Source organism: Ursus arctos, unplaced genomic scaffold (genome assembly GCF_023065955.2).
Source record: "Ursus arctos isolate Adak ecotype North America unplaced genomic scaffold, UrsArc2.0 scaffold_2, whole genome shotgun sequence".
NCBI lineage: Eukaryota > Metazoa > Chordata > Mammalia > Carnivora > Ursidae > Ursus > Ursus arctos.
In genome coordinates this window covers 63,036,193-63,060,556 of record NW_026622874.1, presented here as the reverse complement: position 1 = coordinate 63,060,556, position 24,364 = coordinate 63,036,193, and the positions used below count along the sequence as shown (strand labels likewise).

Below are 24,364 nucleotides of genomic sequence, written 5' to 3'. Positions count from 1 at the left end.
GGGAAATGTTTCTTCCTGCTCTCTTGCTTTCTGTATACAGTTGACCCTTGCACAATGTGAGGGTGGGGCATGTATCCTCCAAGCAGTGGAAAATCGGAGTATAACTTTGACTCCCCCAAAACCTAACTACCAATAGGCAGCCGTACTAGAAGCCTTACTGGTAACATGAATAGTCAATTGTATATTCTCTGTATTACAGACTATATTCTTATAACAAAGTAAACTAGAGGGAAATGTTAAGAAAATCATAAGGAAGAGAAAATACATTTTTAGCTCTGTCCTGTAGAAACAACTGCACGTAAGCGGATCTGTACAGTTCATACCCCTGTTGTTCATGGGTCAGCTGTACCTTGATCTGTCTTCCTGTTGGTCTGTCTGTCTGAAAAATTCTCATGTTGCTTATTATTCCAAGTAAATCTTTTTTTTTAAAAAAAGATTTTATTTATTTATGTGAGAGAGAAAAAGAGCACTAGTGGGGCCGGGGGCGGGGCGTAGCTGCAGAGGGAGAGGGAGAAACAGACTCCAGCTGAGCAGGGAGCCCGACACAGGGCTCAATACCAGGACCCTGGGATCATGACCTGAGCTGAAGTCAGATGCTTAACTGACTGAGCCACCCAGGCAGCCCTTCCAAGTAAATCTTATAAGCTTAAAATTATACATAGATTCAGAAACCATTCAAATAAATTACTTCTCAAATTTCCTTTTACCTAAGTCACACACACACCAATGTTTATAGCAGCAATGTCCACAATAGCCATACTATGGAAAGAGCCCAGATGTCCATTGACAGATGAATGGATAAAGAAGATGTGGTCCATATATACAGTGGAATATTACTCAGCCATCAAAAAGAATGAAATCTTGACATTTGCAATGATGGGCTGGGACTAGAGGATATTGTGCTAAATGAAATAAGTCAGTCTGAGAAAGACAAATACCATACGATTTCACTCATATGTAGAAGTTAAGAAACAAAACAGATGAACATAGGGGAAGGGAAGAAAATAAAAATTAAAATGAAAATAGAGAGGGAGGCAAACCATAAGAGTTGCTGAACTCTAGGAAACAAACTGAGGGTTGCTGGACAGGAAAGGAATAATTAGGTGATGGGCATTAAGGAGGGCACTTGATTTCATGAGCACTGGGTGTTATATGCAACTGATGAATCACTAAATTCTACCCCTGAAACCAATAATACTATATATGCCAACTAAATAGAATTTAAGTAAAAAACTTTTAAAAATGTCTTTTTACCTGGGTCCTATCTGTATAGATTTTGATTCAGCAACTATAGGGCAGGTTCTGCGTAACTGTATGGTTCCAAAAGTTTTTATTTCTTTCACTTTTTTCTCACCTGAAGAAAAAGTCAAGCTCACACCATCACTTAGGGGCGAGTTGTGGATCTGGCATCTGTATTCTCCAGAATCACGGACCTGGATGGTGTTTCCTGGGATTTCACGTAGTATTTCTGTCCCAACATACCACCGGTACCATTTTTTGTCCTCTGCTGCATGGAAGTGAGATTCGTGGCAAGTCAGAGTCACTGCTTCTCCTTTGAAGATGATAGTCCATGGAGGATGGAGGGAAATCACGGGTTTGGATGCGGCTGCTGAGGAAGGAAGAGACAGAGTCTGAGATAGAGACCCCTGTGGTCCCCACCACAGCCATCTGTGTGGAACAGACCCAAGGACCAGGCTTTGGAGAACCCCAAGGAAGCCATCTGGGAAGGTCTGTGATTGCTCAAGGCCATTGGTTGACAGGACCCCCCAGGGGAGAATGGTTACTCAGGGATGGCAATGACCGAGATGATTTCAAGAAGGCACTACCAGCACAATTCGCTGCCAAATGCCAGTGGGAGAAATGGCTAGTTAGTCTGGTGTGGATCCTAGAGAAAGCCACCCCTGCCCCACCATTTCATCATGTTCACGAACTCATAAGAACCTCCCAAGGAATTGTGTAAATCACAGGTTTTCACTTTCCTAAAAGGATAAATCATATTTTCTGAAGATTTTGACACTGTGTAAAGCTTGAGAGATTAACTGTTTTAACACTTTAATTTCATAGATGATGATTCAGATGCCCAGAAACTCTCATCATAGCTAATTGTGGAAGAGCAAGGAATGGACCAGTCATTCGCTGGAATCCAGAAGTCACCCAGAGATGGATGAAATCCTAGGTCAGCTGATTTTGGTCAAGGAGAGAGGAGATAGATCTTCCTTGCTATTCATGGGCCATTCTCTGACCCAGAAGAACGGCAATAAGAGTCAGAACTAAGAAAAATGTGTGATACAGATTACATTTCTTCTCCCCCAATCTCTTCTTTTTTACATTTCTTCCTTTAAAGGGCCCAATTTTTGGATGTTCTTCTGTTCTCCACACATTTCCTGGAGGATTTTACTTCTAAAACTACAGAGAATGTAATATTCCTGCTGGTATCCTCACAGTGTGATGTTATGAGAGAAGTTTTTCCAGCTTGCTGATTGGAGAAAACCCTATTCCAAGTCTTCCATGTTGAAGATGTCCTGCCAGGTCAAGGGGGGCGGGGTCCATTGGCAATAGGGATAAGCGCAAGGCCAGGAGCTGCTTGTGCCTTTGTCAGTTCTTCCAAAGAGAGTCAGAGGGTACCCACGTGGCTATCCCAGCCATTGGGTGATGCCAGTAGACCACATAACACTTCCCTTCTGGCCTCAGCAAGAACAGAAGATATTAGAGATCCTCTTACAGCCATTGCAAATACCTCATATTTATTAGGGAGACACTCTTATCCAGGGACACTGAAGAGCAAAAGAAAGGAGAACTCACCAAATTGTCCACTGACAGGACCTGCAAAAAAAAAAAAAAAAAAAAGAAAAGAAAGAAAGAACCAGAGATGAACACAGAGCAAGGATTCTTTGGCTTTTCAAAAGTAATACCTGTTTTTTTTCTATCCAATTATTTCTTCCATTAGAAACTGATTTTTAAAAAATTTAATAGACATTTGTCAGATCTCTCTCTCTATAGTAGTCATTGTGCTTGGACTTCTAAGATGACCAAAAATGGTGTCTGCTGGTAAGCTGACTGAGGGTGGAAGCAGAAACATGAAGCAACATTATATAACTATAATACAGAATGTAAGTGCAATGGAAGTACACATCGGGCAGCTTGTGGGCAGAAGGACCACCCTTGCCACTGTGGGGTGTGTGTGAGTGCGTAGTGAGGGGTCTGGGCTATGACAGGTACCTGAAAGAGTGATGCTTGAGAAAACTGAATGACCACATGGGAGTCAGCCAGGCAAAGGAGTCTGTGCACGGCAAGAGGTAATGGAGAGGGTAACAGAGGCAGAAAGGGCACAGAAGTGAAGAAATTGGACTGGTGTTCAGAGGTTAAGATGGAGTTCTGGAAAGTAGGGAATGAGGGAGAATCAGGTGAGAAAGGTATTCAGGGCTCATGTCATGGGTGGTAAGTAGCTATGGTTTTTATTATAAAAGCTACAGTTTTATTATTATAACCGAGAGGCACAGAAAGTCTTCAAGTAGAGTGACAAAATTAGGATTTGAAACTCAGATGGAGCATTATGACAGTGGGAAGACATCAGTGAGACCAGATGTGAAGCAGAGACACGGATTAGAAGGCAGAACAAAAGATGACAATGTTTAATTTTCTTCAGAGTATTTATCCAAAATTATTTTCTTATTTACTTCATTTACTTTCCCTTCTCTAAAATAGAAGTTCTTTGGGAACAGGAACTTCTTACATTCATCATATGCCACCCCCTCCACTGCACCTGTAACAGTGCCTGGCATATAGGAGATATTCCATAAATATTTATTGAATATTTATTTATTGAGTAACAAATTAAGTAACTAGGTCAGTAAATACAGATAGGAGGATACAGGCTTGAGAAATGGGCAATAGAAAGACAGAGGAGGCAAAATTAGCAAGTTTATAAATTGCTTAGACATTTCAGGTGAGGGACAGTTTTGGTTTATTCAACAGAGATTTTTGAAATGTCATCTATATGCCAGGGACTGGATAGGGCAAAGCAAATCCATCAGTAAGCAAGAGAGATATTGTCCCTCTCGACATGAGGGTGATGGGGAAGTAATCCAAACCTAAGTATTTTACAGAAAACGATGGATTATTTGTCATTACCCAAATACCTTGGTCACCATGGAATTTGTGTTATTTTAAATGTAGCTAAAACTTCTCTGAGTGTTTTCCATGTGGTAGACTTTCACATATATTATTTTATGTAATCTTGTCAATATCCCTATGAAGTAAATTCTATGATTATCCCCATTTACAGGCCATAAACTGGTCTAAGTACCAAGTAGGCAGCAGAATGGAGTTTTGAACCATTTGTTTGAACACATCCTGTTTGGTCCCAGAGCATGTGCTCCTGGCTCATCCTGCCCTTTTGTGTTCGTACCACACGGGGATGTGTTTCCTATCTCTGCAGTGTTTCATGCAGCTTCCATGGGGTCTTTTTTCTTACATTGTGCCCCACTCCATCCCTGTCCCCTCCAGCTCCTAGACGTCCTCTCTTCATGAAGTCATTACCAGCTCCTTGGCATATAGTTTATTCTTTGCTTGCACCATCACTGGTAACTTTGAACAATTATTTAGCTGGGATGTTTCTTGTACACTGGACTGGATGGAAGCCCTTTTATATCGTGAGCTTCCTAAGTACAGAAATGCTGCCTCCCATGCTTTCTCATCATTCTCAGCACCTAGGACAGTGCTGTGCATAAATGTTACTAAAATTTTTCTTAAATAAGTGAATAAATATATGTTATTCTAATAATTTCAACTTTGGTAAAAACAAACCCATTTATATGTATGGATTGATAGAAACTGAAACACACCCACAGGTGCAGTTAGAATGTCAAGTACCAGAAATGACAGGAGCAAGATGATGGAACAGGAGGTCTCCAGCCTGTGTCTCCCACAGAAACACATATTTGGCAGTTAGCCACAGATAAAAGTGGGGAGCTTTAAGACCCAGGTAGGAGATTGCAAAATCCCACTGGAGCCCAAGACCGAGGAGGATCACCTTGAGAAGGCAGGCACACGCCCTGGTAGAAGACTCACTGACTAGGAGCCCACCTGCAGACCTAGAGCTGCCTCATCTTTCTGTGGACTCGAGTCCAATTTGTCCATGGTCTTGCCTCTAGATCCTATTGTCAAAATCCTCCTTCAAAAATGAAGGAGAGATAAAGACTTTCCAAGACAAACAAAAGCTGGGGGAGTTAACCACCATTAGACCTGCCTTACAAGAAAAGCAAAAAGGGGTTCTTCAAGAACACCAATGAAAAGACTCTAATTAGCAACATTAAAACGCACAGAAGTATAAAACTCCCCGGTGAAGGTAAATGTATCGTCAAAGTCAGAATACTCTAAATACAGTGTCTTAGTCCATTCAGTCTGCTATGACAAAAACACCACAGCGAGTGACTTATAAACAACAGAAATTTATTCCTCATGGTTCTGGAGGCTGGAAAGTCCAATATTACAGCACCAGCAGATTCCTTCCTGGTGAGGGCTCACTTCATCACAGACGGACACCTTCTCATGTAACAGGGCAGAAGGATGGGAGAGCTCTCTTTGGCTCCTTTTATAAGGGTACTAATCTTATTGATGAGGGCTTTCCCTGAAGACTTAATCACCTCCCCAAATCCCACCATCTTCTACTACACCCCCTGAAAGGTCAGAATTTTAACATGAATTTGGGGGGACACAGACCATAGAGTACTGTACGGTGGTCTATAATCACTTTTAACAGTTGTGTAAGTGAAAAAAAGACAAAACCATTGAAAGTAACTATAGCTACAATAATTTGTTAATGTATATACAGTATAAAAATATGTAGATTTTGACATTAATAACAAATTGTGGGGAGGAAGAAGTAAAAGTGTAGAGTTTTTATACACGATTGAAATAAATTTCTTAGCTCAAATTGACTGTTATAACCATAAGATGTTTTATATAAGCCTCGTGGTAATCACAAAGGGGGAAAAAACTATAGTATATACACAACAGATAAAAAGAGAGCAATCAAAGCACACTACAAAAAATCATCAAATCACAAAGGAAGACAATAGGAGAGGAGGAAAGGGGGAAAAAAAGGACGGCAAAATAGTCAGAAAACAATAAAATAATGGCAATTGTAGTCCTTACCTATAAATAGCTACTTTTAATTTAAAAGGATTAAATTTTCCAATAAAAAACACAGAATAACTGAATGAATAAAAATAATACAACCATATGCTGCCTACAAGAGTTTCATTTTAGATTTAAGGGCACACACAGGCTCAAAGTAAAAGGATGGAAAATATATTCCATGCATGTGGTAACCTAAAGAGAGCAAGAGTGACTCTACTTTTATCAGACAAAATAGATTTTAAGTAAAAAATTTTAACAAGAGACAAAGAAAGCTATTATACAATGATAAATGGACAATTCACCAAGAGGATCAATCACAAATATACATGCACCTTATAGGAAAGTACCTAAATATATGAAACAAATAGCAGTACTGAAATAAGAAATAAGTAACAATACAATAATAGCAGAGGACTTTAATAACCCACTTTCAACAGTGGATACATCATTCAGACAGAAAATCAATAAAGAAATGGCAGGTTTGTACAACACTCTAGACCAAAGAGTGTTTACATACCTAAATGGAAACCTAATAGAAATATACAGAACATTCTATCCTACAGTAGCAGAATACACATTCTTCTCAAGTGAACATGAAACATTCTCCAGCATAGACTATCTATTAGGTCACAAAACAAGTCCCAAATTTAAGAAGATTGAGCTTTCTGACCATAATGGTATGGAACTAGAAATCATTAACAGGATGAAACTGGAAAATTCACAAATAATGGAAGTGGAGGAACACACTCCTGAACAAGCAATGGGTCAAAGAAGAAATCGAAAGGGAAATCAGAAAACATCTTGAGAGAAACAGAAATGGAAACACAATGTAGTAAAACTTATGGACTATAGCAAAGCAATTCTAAGAGAAAAGTTAATAGTGATTAACACCTACTTTGAGAAAAAGATAAAGCTCCCAAGTAAAAAAAACTAACTTTATACTCAAGAAGCCCAAAGTTGGCAGAAGAAAGGAAATAATAAAAATTAGAGTGGAAATAAGTCCAATAGAAAATAAGAAACAATAGACTAGAACAACAAAATTAAGAACTATTTTTAAAAAAAGGTAAACTAAATTAACAAGCCTTTAGATAGAGCAAGAAAAAAATGAAAGAAGACTGAAATAAAATAGGAAATGAAAAAGGAGACATTAAAACCAACACCACAGAAACATAAACAAAGACTACAATGAACAGTATATATGAATAAATTGAATAACTTAGAAAAAAATCAATAAATTTCTAAAAATATACAACCTACCAAGACTGGATCACAAAGAAATAGAAAATCTGAACAGACTGATAACAAGTAAGGAGATTTAATTGTTAATCAACCTCCCCCCACCAAAACAAGGGGGTGCCTCGGTGGCTCAGTCAGTTAAGCATCCGACTCTTGATTTCTGCTCAGGTCATGATCTCAGGGTCATGAGATGGAGCCCCTTACTGGGCTCCTCACTCAACGGGGTGTCTGCTTGAGATTCTCTCCCTCTTCCTTTGCCTCTACCCCACTCACATTCTCTTTCTCTCTCTCCTTTTCCCTATCTCAAGTAAATAAATCTTAAAAAAACAACAAAGAAAAGCCCAGAATCAGATGACTTCACTGGTGAATTCTACCAAACAACTAAAGAATTAACTCCAACCCTCTCGAACTCTTCCAAAGAAAAGAAGAGGAGAGAACACTTCTAAACACACTTTATGCGGTTAGCCAAACAAGTACACTGCAAGAAAACAAAATTACAGGCCAATATCTCTGATAAGCATAGATTTAAAAAATCTTAAAATGAAATGTTAGCCAACTGAATTCAACAGTATATTAAAAGGATCATGTGGCATTTACCCCTAGGATGACCCAACTTGTGCAAGGCAATAAATGTGATACACTGGTTGACAGAATGAAGGATAAAAATCTAAGGATCATCTCAACAGATGCGTAAAAAGCATTTTACAAAATTCAACATATTTTCATGCTAAAAAAATACCAACAAATTATGTCTAGAAGGGATTTATCTCCCATTATGACAAATCCACGACTAACATCATAGTCAACAGTGAAAAGCTAACAGCTTTTCCTTTCAGATCAGGAACAAGGCAAGAATGCTCACTCTTTCCACTTCTATTCAATACAGTGCGGGAAGTCCTAGCCAGAGTTATTGGGCAAGAAAAAGAAATAAAAGACATCCGAGTCAGAAAGGAAGAAGCAAAATTTTCTGTTTGCAGATGGTATTATCTTATATATAGAAAACCCTAAAGATTCTAACAAAAAACCGTTGGAACTAATAAGCACATTCAGTACAGTTGAAGGACATACAATCAATGTACAAAAATGAGTTATGTTTCCATACACTAGCAAGAAACTATTTGAAAAAGGAAACAGGGAAACAATCCTACTTACAACAGCATCAACAAGAATAAAATATTTAGGAATAAATTTAACCAAGGAAGTGAACAATCTTTTACTGAAAACTACGAAACATTGAAAGAAATTAAAGAAAACACAAATAAATATAAAGACGTCCTGTGTTTATGGCTTGGAACAATTAATAGGTCAACATGTCCCTATTATACAAAGCAATCTATAGAGTCAATGCAATCCCTATCAAAATCCCAATGGCATTTTTTCACAGAACTAGAAAAAAAATCCTAAAATTTAAATGGAGCTGCGAAAGACCCTGACAGTCAAAGTGATACAGAACAAAAACAAAACTGGAGACATCATACTTCTTGACTTCAAACTATAGTAGAAAAGTATAGTAATCCGAAACTGGCATAAAAGTAAACACATAGAGCAATGAGACAGACTCAAGTGCCCAGAAATAAATCCACACATTTACAGTCGTCTGGTCCTCAACAAGAGTGCTAAGAACACACAATGGGGGAAAGAACAGTCTTTTCTCTTTAATGTGCTGGAAAAACTGAATATCTACATGAAGAAAAATAAAACTGGGCCCTTATGGCTCACCATGTACAAGAATGAACTTAAATATATAAATGACTTACATATAAGACCCCGAACTATAAAATTGCCAGAAGAAAACATAGGTAGAAAGCTTCATGGCATTGGTCTTGGACATGATTTTTTGGGTATGACCCTAAAAGCACAGGAACAAAAGAGAAATAGACAAACGGGATTGCATCAGAATAAAAAGCTTATGCACAGCAAAGGAAGTAATCAACACCATGAAGAGGTAACTTGCAGAATGGGAGAAAATACAGCCATGTATCTGATAAGGGGGGTTAATATCTAACATGCATAAAGTACTCGAACAAATCAACAATAAGAAAACAGCCTCGTTAACAAACAGTAAGGACCTGAATGGATATTCTCAATAGAAGATGTACGAATGACCAATAAATACATGAAAGGATGCTCCACATCACTCATCATCAGGGAAATGCAAATCAAAACCACAACGAGACATCACCTCACACCTGTCAGATTGATTATTATCACAAAGACAGAAGATACCAAGTATTGTCTAGGAAGCAGAGAAAAGAAACCCTGTGTGCGGTTGGTGGGAATGTATTTGGAGTAGGTATTATGCAAACCAGTAAGAAGTTTCCTCAAACAATTAAAAATAAAACTACCATAGAATCCCGCAATCCTGCTTCTGGATATCTATCCAAAGGAAATGATATCTTCAAGATATCAAAAATGAGTATCTTCAAGAGACAGCTGCACTCCCGTGTTCACTGCCACATTCCTTACACTGGCCGGTATATGGAAACAATCTAAATGTCTACCAACCAATGGGTAGGTAAAGACACCTGGCACAGACACGCAATGGAGTATTATTCAGCCCCCAAAAAGGAGATCCTGCCATTGTGAGAACCTGGATGAACCCGGAGGACACTACGCTGAGGGAAATTAGCCAGACCCAGGTGAATACTGCATGACCTCACTTTCATGTGGGGCCTAAAAAACTTGAACTTGCAGAAGCAGAGAATAAACTGGTGTTTTCCAGGTGGTGGGGGGACTGGGGAGATGTTGGTCAAAGGAAACAAGCTTTCATTTAGAAGATAAACACGTTCTGCCGATCTAACGCACAGCACGGCCGCTATTGCTAGTAGTAACGTATCCTCGAGATTTGCTAGGAGAGTAGATTCTGAGAGTTCTTACCAAGCACTCACACAAAAGGTGAAGTGAAAAGAGAGAAATGTTAATTAGCTCAATCATGGTACTTAGTTTAACAATATATGTGCATCAAAATGTCACCTTTTACATCTGAAATATGTACAATTTTTATTTGTCAATTATACTTCAATAAGCCTGGGGAAAAAGAATGTCGTGTGCCTCAGGTTTGCCCCGTGCCTTTCCCACCTCCCCTCTGGGTCCCTCCCTTCCCCTGTGTTCTTTATCTCCCCGTCACTGCTGTGGCTTACATTCGAGTATAGGGGGAGGAGACATCTATTGTGTTAGAGACCATGCCCTCCCCTGCCTGGGACCAGGACCTGCTTGTCATACAAGCAATAAGTATATGTCCTTCGCAGAGAGAACAGGAAGGTCTTCTGTGAATAAGACAAGAGGGACAAGCAAACATCATACATTTTCTGGACCTCTTGAAGTAATATTTATTGTAAAAAAACAATGACTAGATCCTTAACTGTTGTGGTCATTGGGCTTCGTCCTCTGTAGGATTGAAGGTTTGTCCCCGCTCTGACCACTCCTTCAGCCTCCAGGGAGAAGCCCCTGAGCTGGATGGTGACTCCCGAGAATATAATGTCCCCACACGGGAAAGAGTGTCCAAGCCCCAAGAAGGGCCGGGCCCAGGGGGAGAGAGAGGCTGTCCCTGCCCCACCCAGGGACCCATCAAGACCCATCAAGCAGTTCTACTCACCCAGGACCAGCACTGACACCCACAGCAGCATGAAGACCTGGCCTGCCCAGGGCTGAGACCAAAAGAGAGGTTTTCTCAGGAGTAACAGGGTTGGTTTTGTTCTTAGAGTAGAACGCCGCTCAGTAGCCCCGAGAAGCACATCTGAGAAATTTCTTTTTCAAAGAGCGGGGTGCCTTAGTGAATTAGAAAAAAGGAAGTGGAAGTTCCCATTTTAACTACTAATCAAAATTTCCTGCCCTGTGATCAAAGTGAGAAGATAATGCTAGGGTTTTAAAAAAGCACATATCCTTGTCCCCACATTTCCAATGCTGAGAAATTACCTTAGGGAAAGTATGTGTGGATTGTCTGAAAGAATGTTTATGGTAGCGCCATTCATGACTGCCCACACACTGCAAGCACATTCCCCCATGTTCGGTTCGGCTCTACGACAGCACGCACGGCAGCCATTAGGGACCAGGCCGGCCCGCACGCATCCGCAGGCAATGGCACCCTGGCTACGGGAAGAGGAAAACGTGAGGAGGAGAGCGATGCATGCGCTGTGGGCCCGGGGGTCCCCGTAAAGAGTGCAATACACGTGTGTATCACGTGATGAGAAGCACACTTTTTTTTTTTCCTGGAAAGTATACCTAAAATAGCAGTTACGTTTAAAGAATTGTGGATGGGAAGGAGAAATATTTGTTTTATGTCTTTCTATACTGTTTGATTTTTTAAAAAATTGCTATGTATGTGTTTTTATAACTTTTTAAGTCAAGTTTCCATCCTGCTCAACAAAGATCCTGAAGACATTAGTACCATGAGGAACGCCGGTTCCTTCCTTTCAAATGTTTCTTACCCCTTTTCTCAAGGCCCATACGTTAGTCTCCCAGGGCGATGGCTCACGTCTACAACTGTGCGTCACCATACGTGTATTATGCTACCTCCCAGCCGCTGTGCTCAGACACAGAAGAGCACATAAGGATGAATAGAGATGAATCCGTCTTAGTCCAGCGAGAGGACTTCAGTGTGAGCAAAGAGCCTTACTTGCTTTTGGATACAAACAGTGCCGCTGTGAACATTCTTGGAAAGTTCTCCTGGAGTGTGTGCACACATTTGTATGGGGTACACGCCTGGGAGTGCAATCCGCAGCTCATAAGGCTTGCATATATTTTTAGAAGGTACCGCTAAATTATTTTCCAAAGTGGTTGTGCTGGGGCGCCTGGGTGGCTCAGCTGTTGCACGTCTGCCCTCGGCTCAGGTCATGATCCCAGGGTCCTGGGATCGAGCCCCACGTCGGGCTCCCTGCTCTGCTGGGAGCCTGCTTCTCCCTCTCCCACCCCCCTTTTGCTTGTGTTCCCTCTCTTGCTGGCTGTCTCTCTCTGTGTCAAATAAATAAAATCTTTAAAAACAAACGAACAAAAACCCAAAACCCCCCAAATGGTCGTGCTAATGCACACACCGTCAACCAGGGTGCATGAGTCCTTGTTGCTCTCAAATCCTTGACGATATGGGTATTATATGCAGTCTGGTAAATTTTAGCCCTTCTGCTGGGATGATCTCAATGTCGTTTCAGTTGTGTCCTGGTGAATTTTGCAACTGAAAACTTTCATATTTCAATTGGCAATTTAATAGTCTTTTTAAATGTGAAATGTCTGTTCAAATCCTTTCCCATTTTTCGATTGTTTTTCAGTCTTTCTCATTGTGTACTGTGGGGTTTTTAAAGCTGGGTATGGGTCCTTTTTCGGATACATACTGCTGTGTCTTCCCCAGTCTGGGGCTGGCCCGTTCCCTCTGTGATAAGGGCTTCAGTGCACCACCACTCCCACTCTGTGCCCCCTTTATCAATCTTTCCCTTTGTGGTTAGAGCTTTTTCTGTCCCTTCCAGGAAACAAGCTCTTGAAACTGTTCTCCCGTCATTGTCTAGAAATATTTATTTTACTTTTATTTTGTCTAAGTATCATTGGACTTGAGTTTTGTGTGTAAGTAAGGGTTTATATTCACTTACAAATGGCCACTTTGCCCGGTTCTCACATTTATTGAAAATGCACAGCACCGTGCAATTTGACCTGTGTCGTAAAACCAGCAGCCATGTGGATCTGCTTCTGGAAACTGTTCTCTTCCGGTCGGTCGGCTGTCCGTTCTCATGCCAGCACCACACTGTTCTAATTACTGTTGCTTTTTATTTTTATTTTTTTGAAGATTTTATTTATTTATTTTGAGAGAGAGAGAGAGAAAGAGCAAGAGAGAGAGTGTGAGCGCACTAACAGAGAGGGAGAAGCAGGCAGAGGAAGCGGGAGAAGCAGACTCCCCGCTGAGCAGGGAGCCTGACTCGGGGCTCGATCCCAGGACCCCGGGATCATGATCTGAGCCAAAGGGAGACTCTTAACCGACTGAGCCACCCAGGTGCCCCTAATATTGTTTTTTAGTTATCTAATAGTTCGTCATGCAATATTGTTCTTCCTCAACAAATCTGTGGCTACTTTGGTTGCTTTATATTTTTCTGTATATTTAAAAATCAACTTGTGAATTCCTACTCCTATCTTCTCAAAAAACAAAATTAAACCAAAAACGCACTGCATTTTTAATACTTGGATTTGCTCTGACTTAGTAAGTCAATTTATATAAATTAACATGGAGTGAATCTTCCAATGCATAAGCATGGAGTATCTCTCCATTTATATAGTCAGCTTGAACTTCTCTCAAGACTTTTCTGTGACTTTCTTGTAGAAGTTACATCTTTCGTTAGGCTTATTCCTAAATATTTGGTATGTACTTTTGATGTCATTGTAAGTGACATTTATATTAAGAGTTTTTTCTAAATATTTATTGTTGGTATATAGCTACATTTTTTTCTGATTTTCTATCAGTTACCGAAAGAATTATGTTAAAGCTTCCCACTAGAATTGTGAATTTATCTGCTTCTTTCATTTCTGTCCATGTTTTCATTTTATATTTTGAAGTTGTTTTATGGGGTGCAAATACATTTAGAATTATTATTTTTTTCGTAGTGGTTTGACATACTTATCACTATTAAATGTCTGTCTTATCTCTGTATGTTTCTTTTAAAATTGTTTAATTTAAATTCAATTTAATTAACAAATACTGTATTATTAGTTTCAGGGGTAGAATTTAGTGGTTCATCAGTTGCACATAAACCCCAGTGCTCATCACTTCAAGTGCCCTCCTTGATGCCCATCACCCAATTACCCCATCCCCCACCCAGCTCCCCTCCAGCCACCCTCAGTTTCTCTAGATGTTTCCAACCTGAGAACCACGTTGACGGGGCTTGTCTACCTTTGGATGTGATTTAGAGGATTGAATTGAATCTGATACTCTGATTGCATAAGTCTTTGGGGGGGTCTCTGGAGGTGGTGGGCCTATTTTTCATATAAGAAGGATGTGAATATTTGTGGCTGGAGGGTGGACTGTCTCCTAAGAGACAACTCTTCTCATAGCTGGATGTGCATGCTGCTCTTCCCATCAGAAAGTTCATTGTATATCCTTGACACTTGAATCCAGCTGGCCTGTGACTAGCCACAGAACATGGCAGAAGTAGAGCTGAGCACATTGGAGCCTGGCCCTTCAGAGTCCGGCAATGCTCGTTTTTATTATCTTGGAGCCATGAACTACTACGTACGATGTCTGAGTGCCCTACTGGAGAGTCCTACCAACTGCAGCTGCTCCAGCCTCCCCAGACAGGGTGCCAGGTGCATGAATGAAGCCATCTCGCGGGGTCCCACCCGGCTGCATTCCTAGGTGAATGCGGCCACCTGAGGGACCGTAGCTGATTCAGGTGCATGGACAAACCACAGCACCATTGCTGTTTTAAGCCACAAGGTTTTGGGGTGGTTTTCTATGCAGCAATAGGTAACTGAGATTGGCTTATTAGGTCTTCCTTAGGAATATTATTTTTATCATTAAGTAATAATTCATGTATCCCTAATAATGCCTTTGTCTTCAAGTTAATTTTTCCAATTAGATCAAGCTTGTCAATCATGTCATTCATATCTGTATTCTTACTAATTTTTAGTCTGCCTCAGCTTCTGCTTTTTTATGCAGGTATGTTTTAATTTTACCTTATTCTTTCCAATTTTTATGTTTTACTTCTCTTGGTCTTTAATCGTTGGCTAGTACTGTATGGCAGACATTTACTGCTCACTGAATAGCCGTATGCTCCACATTTCTCAGCTCCCAAGTGCTGGGGCCTCGTGGGAGTAGATGTGTCTGGTGGGCTGTGAGTGAAGGCGGTTCCCTGCTACTCCCAGGCTGAAACAGACACGAGCAGGTGTGCGTGTCCCAACAGCCCGTGTGTTCAGAGCGCACAGGTATGAAGTGGTGGAACCCAGGTCACCTACCCTTTTGGGGGGATGTCCCGACTCATACTGGATGTGTAACTTGAAATAAAAATTAACTTTTAGAATACAGTAGGGAATATAGTCAACGGTGTTACAAAAATCTAGCTGTGAAACTATCTTGAACTGATGGGTTTTTTTATAAGGTTGTTCTTGGCAATGGTCTAAATTTCTACCATGATAATCTATCTGTTCAGACTTTCTTCCTTATCTCAGGACAACTTTTATTTTTACTTATTTATTTTTCCTGGTTTTTATTTCCTGGTATTTATATCTTTATTTCAAAATAACCAGCTCTTGCTATTTATTACAGTTCTTTTTCCTGTTTTGTAATTTATACCTTTTTGTTTTTCTTAGAGGTATTGTTTTCTTCAAATTATTCAATAAAATGTTTATCTATTTTGATTTTTTTCCTGTTTAGCAATATGAATATTCAAGGCTATGGATTTTTTTTTCTGTGCTTTAGCCATATTTTATAAGTTCTGATACAGTTTTTATTACAGCATGCCCTAAATAGTTTACAATTTCAGTTTTGGTTTTCTCTTTCAAACAGGAATTTTTAGAGTTTTCAAATATGTACATGGTAGATTTTTCTGTTTCTATTTTTCACTATTAATAATGACGTTTTGTTGATCATTCCATTATAGCCAACTGATGAAATATATTAAGTAGATCTTTCGTATTCTCATGTAATACTTCCTTTGGGTTGATTTATAAATTGTAAAATCATGTGATCTGATGGATTGTGATTCATGATCGATCTTGTGTTCCTTGTCATTATATGGTACCCTTCTTTTGGTACAATTAAATTTTTTTTTCTTTTTAGCTTGAATTAGAATTGTTTGGTATTAAAAGAATTCCTTTGATATTATGGCGAAGACAGTATCTGATTTCCCCCCTTTGACTCAGTGGTATGGCTCTACTTCTGGCCGTGCTCTTTGCCAGAATTACTCTTGTCCGTTCGGGGAACCCCGTGCTAGTAACACTCCAGTACCGCTTGTCTTTGGACCAGGCTCAGGCTCTCCTGGCTGTGCCAGCTGAGGAGCCGCATGGGGAAGGAGCAGGGCTGGCAGCCAGGCAGCAGGCAGCTCCCACCCAGCCACGTTGCTGCAGAGCATTTCCTCACCGCCTCCGCCGCGGCCTCTGTGCTGGGGGCAGAGAGGAGGGCTTCCTGGCTTGAAGTGAAGCCCTGTATTTCACGGCATTTCTGGGTGTCGGGGCTGGCACGCCCTGCTCTCCGGCTGACGGCGCTGGCACCTGCAGGGCCGGTACCGCCCACCCTCTCCTGCGTCTGCGGTGCCTTGTTCAGTCCCATCCCACCCCAGCCCCCAAACTCCCCACATCTTGCCTTTTGAGTAAGGGCTCATGTACTGAAGCTTTGGACCCTAATGGTTTTGCCACCAACTGTTGGAGAAGCTGGGGGTCTTCCTAGAGGAGTGTGTAGGGGTCTGTGTTCATGGTCACCTTCTTTCTTATCTTGGTTTGGTTTTAAAGTTGAATTTCACTGGGCTTCAGAACCGTTCTTCCGAGTTTGTGAGTGGGGAATGTGACTTTTCAAAAGTTTCATTGAGGGGCGCCTGGGTGGCACAGCGGTTAGGCGTCTGCCTTCGGCTCAGGCGTGATCCCGGCGTTATGGGATCGAGCCCCACATCGGGCTCCTCCACTGAGAGCCTGCTTCTTCCTCTCCCACTCCCCCTGCTTGTGTTCCCTCTCTCACTGGCTGTCTCTCTCACTGTCAAATAAATAAATAAAATCTTAAAAAAAAAGTTTCATCGAAGATGGAATTTTTCATTCTTCTTGTCATCTGTGGTTGGTCTCAGTCAGTACAACGTGGTAGATAAGCTCTTATTCTGAACTGAACAAGACCCTCATCCTAAGAGTTACCCCGTGTGGCATGCCTACGGCAACACAGCCTCAGACCAGCTACTCTGCTGTCTTCCAGACTGAATCTGTGCATCAGCGCTGAACCATGTCGAACAGAGAATAGGACAGGCAGTGTTCTGTCGGGCAGGCGTTATTATCCTCATTTTACAGAGGAGGAAACCTGAAGCTTGAAGACATTAAGTACCTTAAGTTGACGTAGCTTGTGAACCCAGAGCCTCACGGCTGGTAAGTGATGGAGCCAGGACTGGAACCCACATCTGTCCGAGCAGGAGCCCAGCAAATTCAGGGAAGAGATTCAATGGTCATTGACATCTGAGCAGGGATCTAGATATTACATTGTTAAAGCAGCAGTTTCTATGGTTAAATGATTCTCAAGAGCAATTAAAGGCCTATTCTAAGTCCCTGGTGGCAGGAAATGGAAACCCGGAAACCCCATGTTCTGAATTTATAAATAGGCACCGGACTATTTATATATTCGTGTACCATTGCTCTAGCGCCCTGTGGATCAAAGCCCAACGCTTGTGGAGGACCCCAGAGACAAATTAGTAGGAAGGGGGAATTAGCCATGGTCATCTGATCCTTTCAGGGCTCCGTGAGTCCGTCTGGGGAAGGGGTGGCAGCTCCCACATGCTCATCCGTCATCAAGGAACCCACAGGGAAAGGTCTCACAGAGTGTGGTGACGACAGAACCCACAGGGAAGGGTCTCATGGAGCATAGTGACGATAGAACCCACAGGGAAGGGTCTCATGGAACATAGTGAGAAGGGAGGGCACACAGGTGAGGAGGAAGTCTTTGCAGCAAAAACAAATCTGGACAAAAGGAGAGTTTAATGTCTTAAATGGTACTATGGGTCATTTTCCTGAGGGAAAATCTAACAGGCAATGTTCTGTTGGGAAAGACAGGGGACAGGGATCCGGCTCTGTCCCTGGAGAGACTCAGGGCTCTGCCACTTACCAGCCACATGACCTTAAACAAATTATTAAACTTGATCCCAAGTTGCTTTGTCTTTACAAACAGAGGCAACAACACCCATGCCCTTGGGTTGGTGTGAAAACTTATACTCGGTGAGTTCAAAACCCAGCCAGCTTGCACCGAAGCCTGCTGCCCCCTCAAGCTGCCCTCCCACGTGGTAATGAAGGCCTTTGAAAAACCACCGAGCGGGCGCATGTATACTGAACCACTCCACGGAAGTATAATTTTCAGTGATACAATTCACTTGTCTTATCAGCACCATCTAAGTTGTAAAAATTTCCACCACCCCAAATAGAACCTGGGCACCTGTTTGCACTTTCCATTCCCACCCACAACCACTGGTGGCACATTACTCATTTGCTTTCTTTCTCTGTAGGTTTGCCTTTCTGACTGTGCACACGGGTTCGGATGATAGGTGCTCCCCTCGATCTGCCGTCGTTCACTTGGTATGTGTTTCTGAGGCTCGCCCCCGCGTCAGCATCCGCGTTCGCTGAATGCATGTTTTGTGGTTTGAGTGTTCTTGGCTAGAATGACAAGGTCTGTTAAGAGTCTCCTGGAGGATTTCACAGTTCCCTTTAGGGCAGTGCCCACAGCAGCTAGAGTTGGATACACGAGAGCAAGAGCCAGAACTAACAAAGAAACACGCCCGCCATCTGCCCTCAGACTTTCTGGGGTTCGGAGGCAAACCACCCACGCCTTTGGGTCACTCGCACCCTTGCAGCTACTTCCTGGCCGTGTCCAGATGGGATGTTAGGTCAGGTTAGACCAGCCCTCAACATCATCCTCGAATGCTGCCCCTTCTCTGCGTGCCCCGCTTGTCTGCCTGGCATGGGGCTCTGGGGACAGACGCTCTGCAGACGTCCAGCTGGTGGCCAGTCCTCCAGTCAGCCTGCGTCTCCCACTAATTCAATGAAGGCCCTCGATTAGTCTGTTTACATGGATTTTTGTTTCTCCTTAATTACCAAATTTGCCTGGTTATATTAAGAGAAACTAATGGAGGCAGGCAGCCGGGGACGTGCCAGGTGAGCCTCACCGGAGACCTGGGCACAGAGACCCTCTTCTCCATGTGCTTCTTTCCCAGCTTGGCCGTCTGCACACCCCTTCTGTCTCTTCTGTGGAGACTCAGGTCGCTGGCCAGGGAGGAAGTCTGCTGTGTGGGAGGCCTGTGAGTGCTCGGGCTGGGCAGACATGAAGCTGGAGCCCAAGAGTTTGAGCCCCAATTTCCTCATTTTTAAAGCAGGTGTTACTTATCCTTGCAGCCTAGTCGTCAGGACCGGATCAGACGTTTGCAAAGTCTGTGCCGCCAGCAGGGAGGACAGGCTGTGTGAAAGGCAGGCAGTTCACGAGCCTGCCACCCTGACCTCTGACGTCTGACCTTTCCACTTACAGGGAAGCTGTGTCACCAGGCTGTTCTCGGCCTGGGGCTCGCAGGAGCCAGTGCCTTCTAACCCCAGGACTAACACAATTATAAAGTCCACAGTGGTTCAGGTAGTTACGAAGAATTTAGAAAAAGAGCTAGAATTTGTTTGGGGCCTGTTTGATCCCAGGAGGTCGGTTCCCAGTTGGAGCTGGCTGCTGACCAGAGCCTCACGACGGGAAGCATCGAACTGCAGCTGGGCTGGAGGGCAAGGAGCTGTGCCGTCACGCTCGGCCCTGTGCTCAGGAAGGCCCTGAACTTGGCTGCCATCTTGAAATTCCTGATAATTTTCTCTTTGAACCTGTGGTTTTTTAAAAAAATTTTATTATTTTATTTTTTAAGAGAGGGAGAGGGGTGGGGAGGGGTGGAGAAGGAGGGAGAGGGAGAGAGAGAAGGAGACTCCTCACTGAGCGTGGAGCTTGACATGGGGCTCGATCTCACGACCCTGAGATCATGACCTGAGCTGAAAACAAGAGTCGGATGCTTAACCAACTTGGCCACCCAGGCGCCCCTGGACCTGTGTTTTGCAAATGAAGTCTGATGGGACTGTGGAGTCGACACGTGGGCAGAGGAAATCCCTGCCACACGCGTGCCCGCCTTCCTCGCTGCCCGTCCGCAAACACATTCCCGGGGCCTCAGAACACACAACTCCAGGTGGGCCCACAGGGTGTGTGAGTCAGCGAAGCCCAGAGTGAGAGAAAAGCAAGCGTATTATTACATTGATGACTAACGTCCCTGAGAAGCCAACCAGAACTTGGCTTTGAACACAGTAAGAGACTCGAACAACAAGGAAACCTGCTTGTGCCTCCTTCCGTGGCTTCCCTGTGTTAGCTTATCTCTCAGGCTGGAAATGGCATGGAGGAGAGAGGAAGGCGGAGCCTGTGTGCAGCCCTTTGCCTTCCAGACCTCCCTCCTTCCCAGCTTCCCAAGGGCACGGAGTGTGGGCAGCAGGCGCACATAGGAAGAGATGAATGCAAAATATCGAGGGACTGTTTCCCCGCATTTCCACGGCTCTCATAAGACCAAATGCATGTGCGTGCATCAGCTACGAGATGCAAATCGTCTGACTTCAGTGATTGCACAGATGCAGGAAATGCTCTTATATTTGCAGTTAAAATAGAAAGACGAACAATAAGATTCGCAGTAATGATTTAAAATTTTATTTTTTCTCTTCTTAGAACGACTAAGAATTAAATAGCAAAAACATCATGACAAATCGAGGCAGAGACCATGGGAAAAAGGAAGAAGCTTTATATTTCTGTACTTCGAACAACACTTTTTTCCCTTGCCTTTTGAGCAAGGGGTCTTGCATTTCCCTTTTTCACTGGGCCCCGACAGGTGTATACATCCCTGCCCCGCACCCTGCTCTCTCATCTGTGGTCCTGAGCAGCCCCCGGGGGGAGCACTGGCTTCTTGTGCTCTCGGGGAAGGAGGGCCCCATGCAGGTGAGCTGACTTCCTTTCCTAATGAAAACTCTCATTTTTTAAACCAGACAATAACAGAAGCCAACCAGTTGGAGGCCTTCCCCCACCCTCCAGCTTATGTAAATTTTTGAGGTGTTATTTTTCCATGCCTCTGGGAAGTCCGAAGACCCAACACATTTTTGCATAAACATAAACGATATATTTATCTTGGGGTTCCTCTTTCTGAAACTCTTGAACTGACATTTGGCTGGGGACTGTTTCATATTTCTTCTCCAGTTCAAGTTCAGCCTTTTAGATTTTATTAAACATAATGAGCAAGAAACGGGGATGGAGCTCATGTGAGCTGAAGGCCAATGGTGTGGCCCATGGGGTCACCAGGTACACAGCTGGAAGGGGCGTAGAGATCATCGAGGTGAACTTTCCACCTGGACTCAAGTGGAAAGGCAAGTAAGTGTCAAAAGCACTCAAAATTCTTCAAAAAAAAAAAAAAGTTTAGGCTAGGGTTTGAGAAAGCCAATGTGAATCTCAAAGAAGTTTTTGGGAGAACAAATGTGGAAAATTAAATCCTGGCCTGTGAAATGCAACATGGAGGGGAACCAGAGGGGGCTGTGTGCCGAGCAGGCTGTCCCCATCTGTGGCACAGCGCCCCCCCCCCCCCCGGCTCCCCTGGTTACAGCAGCTTCCCCGGTAGCCAGCCACAGAGGCCCCTTGATGGTGAGTCTGCTGTGTGCCTGTGGGGAGGGGGGGGATTGCTCTCCTGCCCGCCTGCTAGCGGTTTGCCTCTGGGAGCTGCTCGGCCTTAGAGGCTCACTCTGCAGCCTTCCCCTAATGCCTGATATTAAATCCCTCTCCTCGTCCATCAGCTGCGGTGGATTCTGTCGTCTGCCGCTGAACCCTGGCTGATGTAGCAAAGAGCACAAAAGATGGGGTGGCGATGACACACTTGTCTGATTCGAGCCAGTTCCAGACATTCTCAGTGACACAGGTGGGGCCTGCTTGCCTCCTCCGGTCCCGTGATCTGAAGTCCTGGTCAGCCGCGGGGTTCTGATGACCATTCCGGCCTTGCTTGCTCTCCTACGAGCCGTGCCCTCCTGGGGCTCTGCCTCCCCGACCCGTCGGGGTCAGGGAGCCCACTTCCGAAGCAGTATCTTCTCCTCTGTCCCGGGCCTAGTTCTAGGACGCTTTTCAGAGAGGTTTGGATTGTCCTCATGTGTATTTTTCTGCACTGTGTGTGCAAAGCAGTGTCCTCTGGGCCTTCCTGGGAGACGTCGTCAGGTGTACGTGAGTGGGGCGAACACGACAAACCCACTTCCCCAACCTCATCTGCATAAATCCCGAATCCTTGCACTACGTTACACCAAGGGGTTGCTGTTACCCTGACTTCACGGATCCCGGGCCACCGCGGAGTGACAGTAAAGTCTGTCCCACCAACAGAGCAGCCAGTGAGGACCACCGTGCAGGCTCGTCCCCGTGCGGCGAACCCGGACCCTGGCAAGTGTGCCAAATCCTGTTAACTGAGCCCCAGATAAATCATCTTCTCTCTCCCTGGTTTCCCAGCCTCGGCAAAATATCCAGGTTTGGACTGTTACACGTTGGTAAATTCTTTTAATTCTTGGGACATGCAATCCCTCCCCTTCTGGGTTTCGCAGTGCAATTGTCCCCCCCCACCCCGGTGACATGTTGAACACGTCCTTTCACACGCAGGCTGGTGGCTGCTCCCGTTCTCTTCAGAGAGAAGCCCAACCCTGGATAGGCCACTGGCTGTGGGAGGCAATGCATGTCACGTTGGGCTGCCCTGCTCTGACTCCATCACTGGAGAACCCATAAAGCTGCGTGTCTGAGTGGCCCTGGGCAAGCAAGGCGCCTCTCGTCTGTCCCGGCTATAGCACAATCAGTGTGTCTCTGGATTTTATGACCCAGCGTACCCGAAGGGTGCAGACGTGCTGTGGCTGACGGGGATGCTGGCTGAAGTCTGCAGCGAGCCTTCGTGGGGAAGAGCCCTCGATGACCTGAGGATTTTGAAGCAAATTTATGCCCTTTGCAAGTAACTACCGTTTATTTTGAGAAAACTCAAACGGGTCGCACGAGGCCGGGTGGTTGGTGACACAGCAGAGACCTGGGCTGGAGGTCATCTGACCTGCTGACCGAGAGCTGCTATGTGTCCAGGCCGATTCCACGAGCAGGCAGACGCGGTGTCCGGGCGGTCTGGCACCTGCCCCGCTGTCCCGCGCTGCTCTCAGCCAGCAGTGGTGGCCTGGCGGTGAGCTTCCTGTGGCTGGTCGACAAAGAAGTCTCTTGTGGTTTAAATCTACCGGCATCCGCGGGAGAGGTGCGTCCTGGAAGGAGGGTGAAGAAGAGCTCTGTGGGCAGTAGGGCTTCCGGCCGCACACCCCTCAGCCCGCGTTGCCTGCAAGACGACTTACCCAGAGGCCGGTCCGCTCTAACCCGTGAGCAGGGGCCATGTGGTTGCAGGTCGGGAAAGAACACATCGGGATGATTAGGGGCAAGCTGTGCGAACGGGCCCAGAGTAGGAGACCATTTGTGTCCTGTGTGAGAGCTGCCCAGGCCTTGCTGCGGACGGGGGTCTCTAACCTGCCGGGGCTGCGTGTCAGTCCGCCCCTTCCGCTGAGACCCCTGTGTTTGCTCGAGGGTGCACTGCATATGAAGTGGCATTGACGGGGTGCAGAGGTGACGTCCGGGCTCGGTTATAAAACACAGGCTTGCCAAGGCCAGATTGGCCACTGGCAGACACGGGGCCAAACCTGAGCCTTTGATAGCGTGGAAGACCCCTGCGGGGTCAGCTTGCTACGTCCTGGTAGACTGTTTACATCGGATCTCACCCATCACAGGGAGGACAGGATTTTCTTCAATGAACTAGGTCATTTATTCATTAAAAAGTATTTATTAAGCACCTACTGTGTACCAGGCACAATTGTAAGTGCTCGGGCTCTATCAATGAGCAGAAAACACAGAAGGTGTCATCTCTATGAAACTTTCCTTCTGTTACAAGAAGTGTAATAAATAAGTAAATTTTGTAGTATGTTTTGAAGTGACGTGCTATGGGGGAAAAGCGAAGTGGGGTGGATAAGGGGATGAGCAGTGCTGAAGACGGGGAATAACAGTTTCCAAAATACATGTGATTCAGGGTAGGCCTCCAGGCCTTGATGGACATCTGGGGGAAGAGCTCTCCATGCAGGCTCTAGGGGGGCGTTTGCCTGGTGAGAGCAGTGTCTGCAGCTCAGTGATGAGGGGGAGAGAAGCAGGAGACAAGGCCCGGGAGGCCCAGGAGGGAGGTCAGTGGAGCATTGTGGGCACGTTAGGGGAGATGAGAACCCACTGCAAGGGTCTGAGCACGTGACCACGATG

The 24,364-nt window shown here is 44.3% G+C and overlaps 1 protein-coding gene across 1 annotated transcript in view; it reads right to left on the bottom strand.

The window, feature by feature from the left end:
• Positions 1–11,102, bottom strand: part of FCRL5 (Fc receptor like 5) — a 55,920-nt gene extending 44,818 nt beyond the window's left edge. The window contains exons 1-2 of the mRNA XM_057315104.1: positions 10,973–11,102; positions 1,355–1,609 (exon numbers count right to left, since the gene is read on the bottom strand). Of these exons, the coding sequence (XP_057171087.1) occupies positions 1,355–1,609; positions 10,973–11,003 (286 nt within the window). The 5' untranslated portion in view covers positions 11,004–11,102. The remainder of the gene's footprint in view (positions 1–1,354; positions 1,610–10,972) is intronic.
• Positions 11,103–24,364: the final 13,262 nt, after the last annotated feature.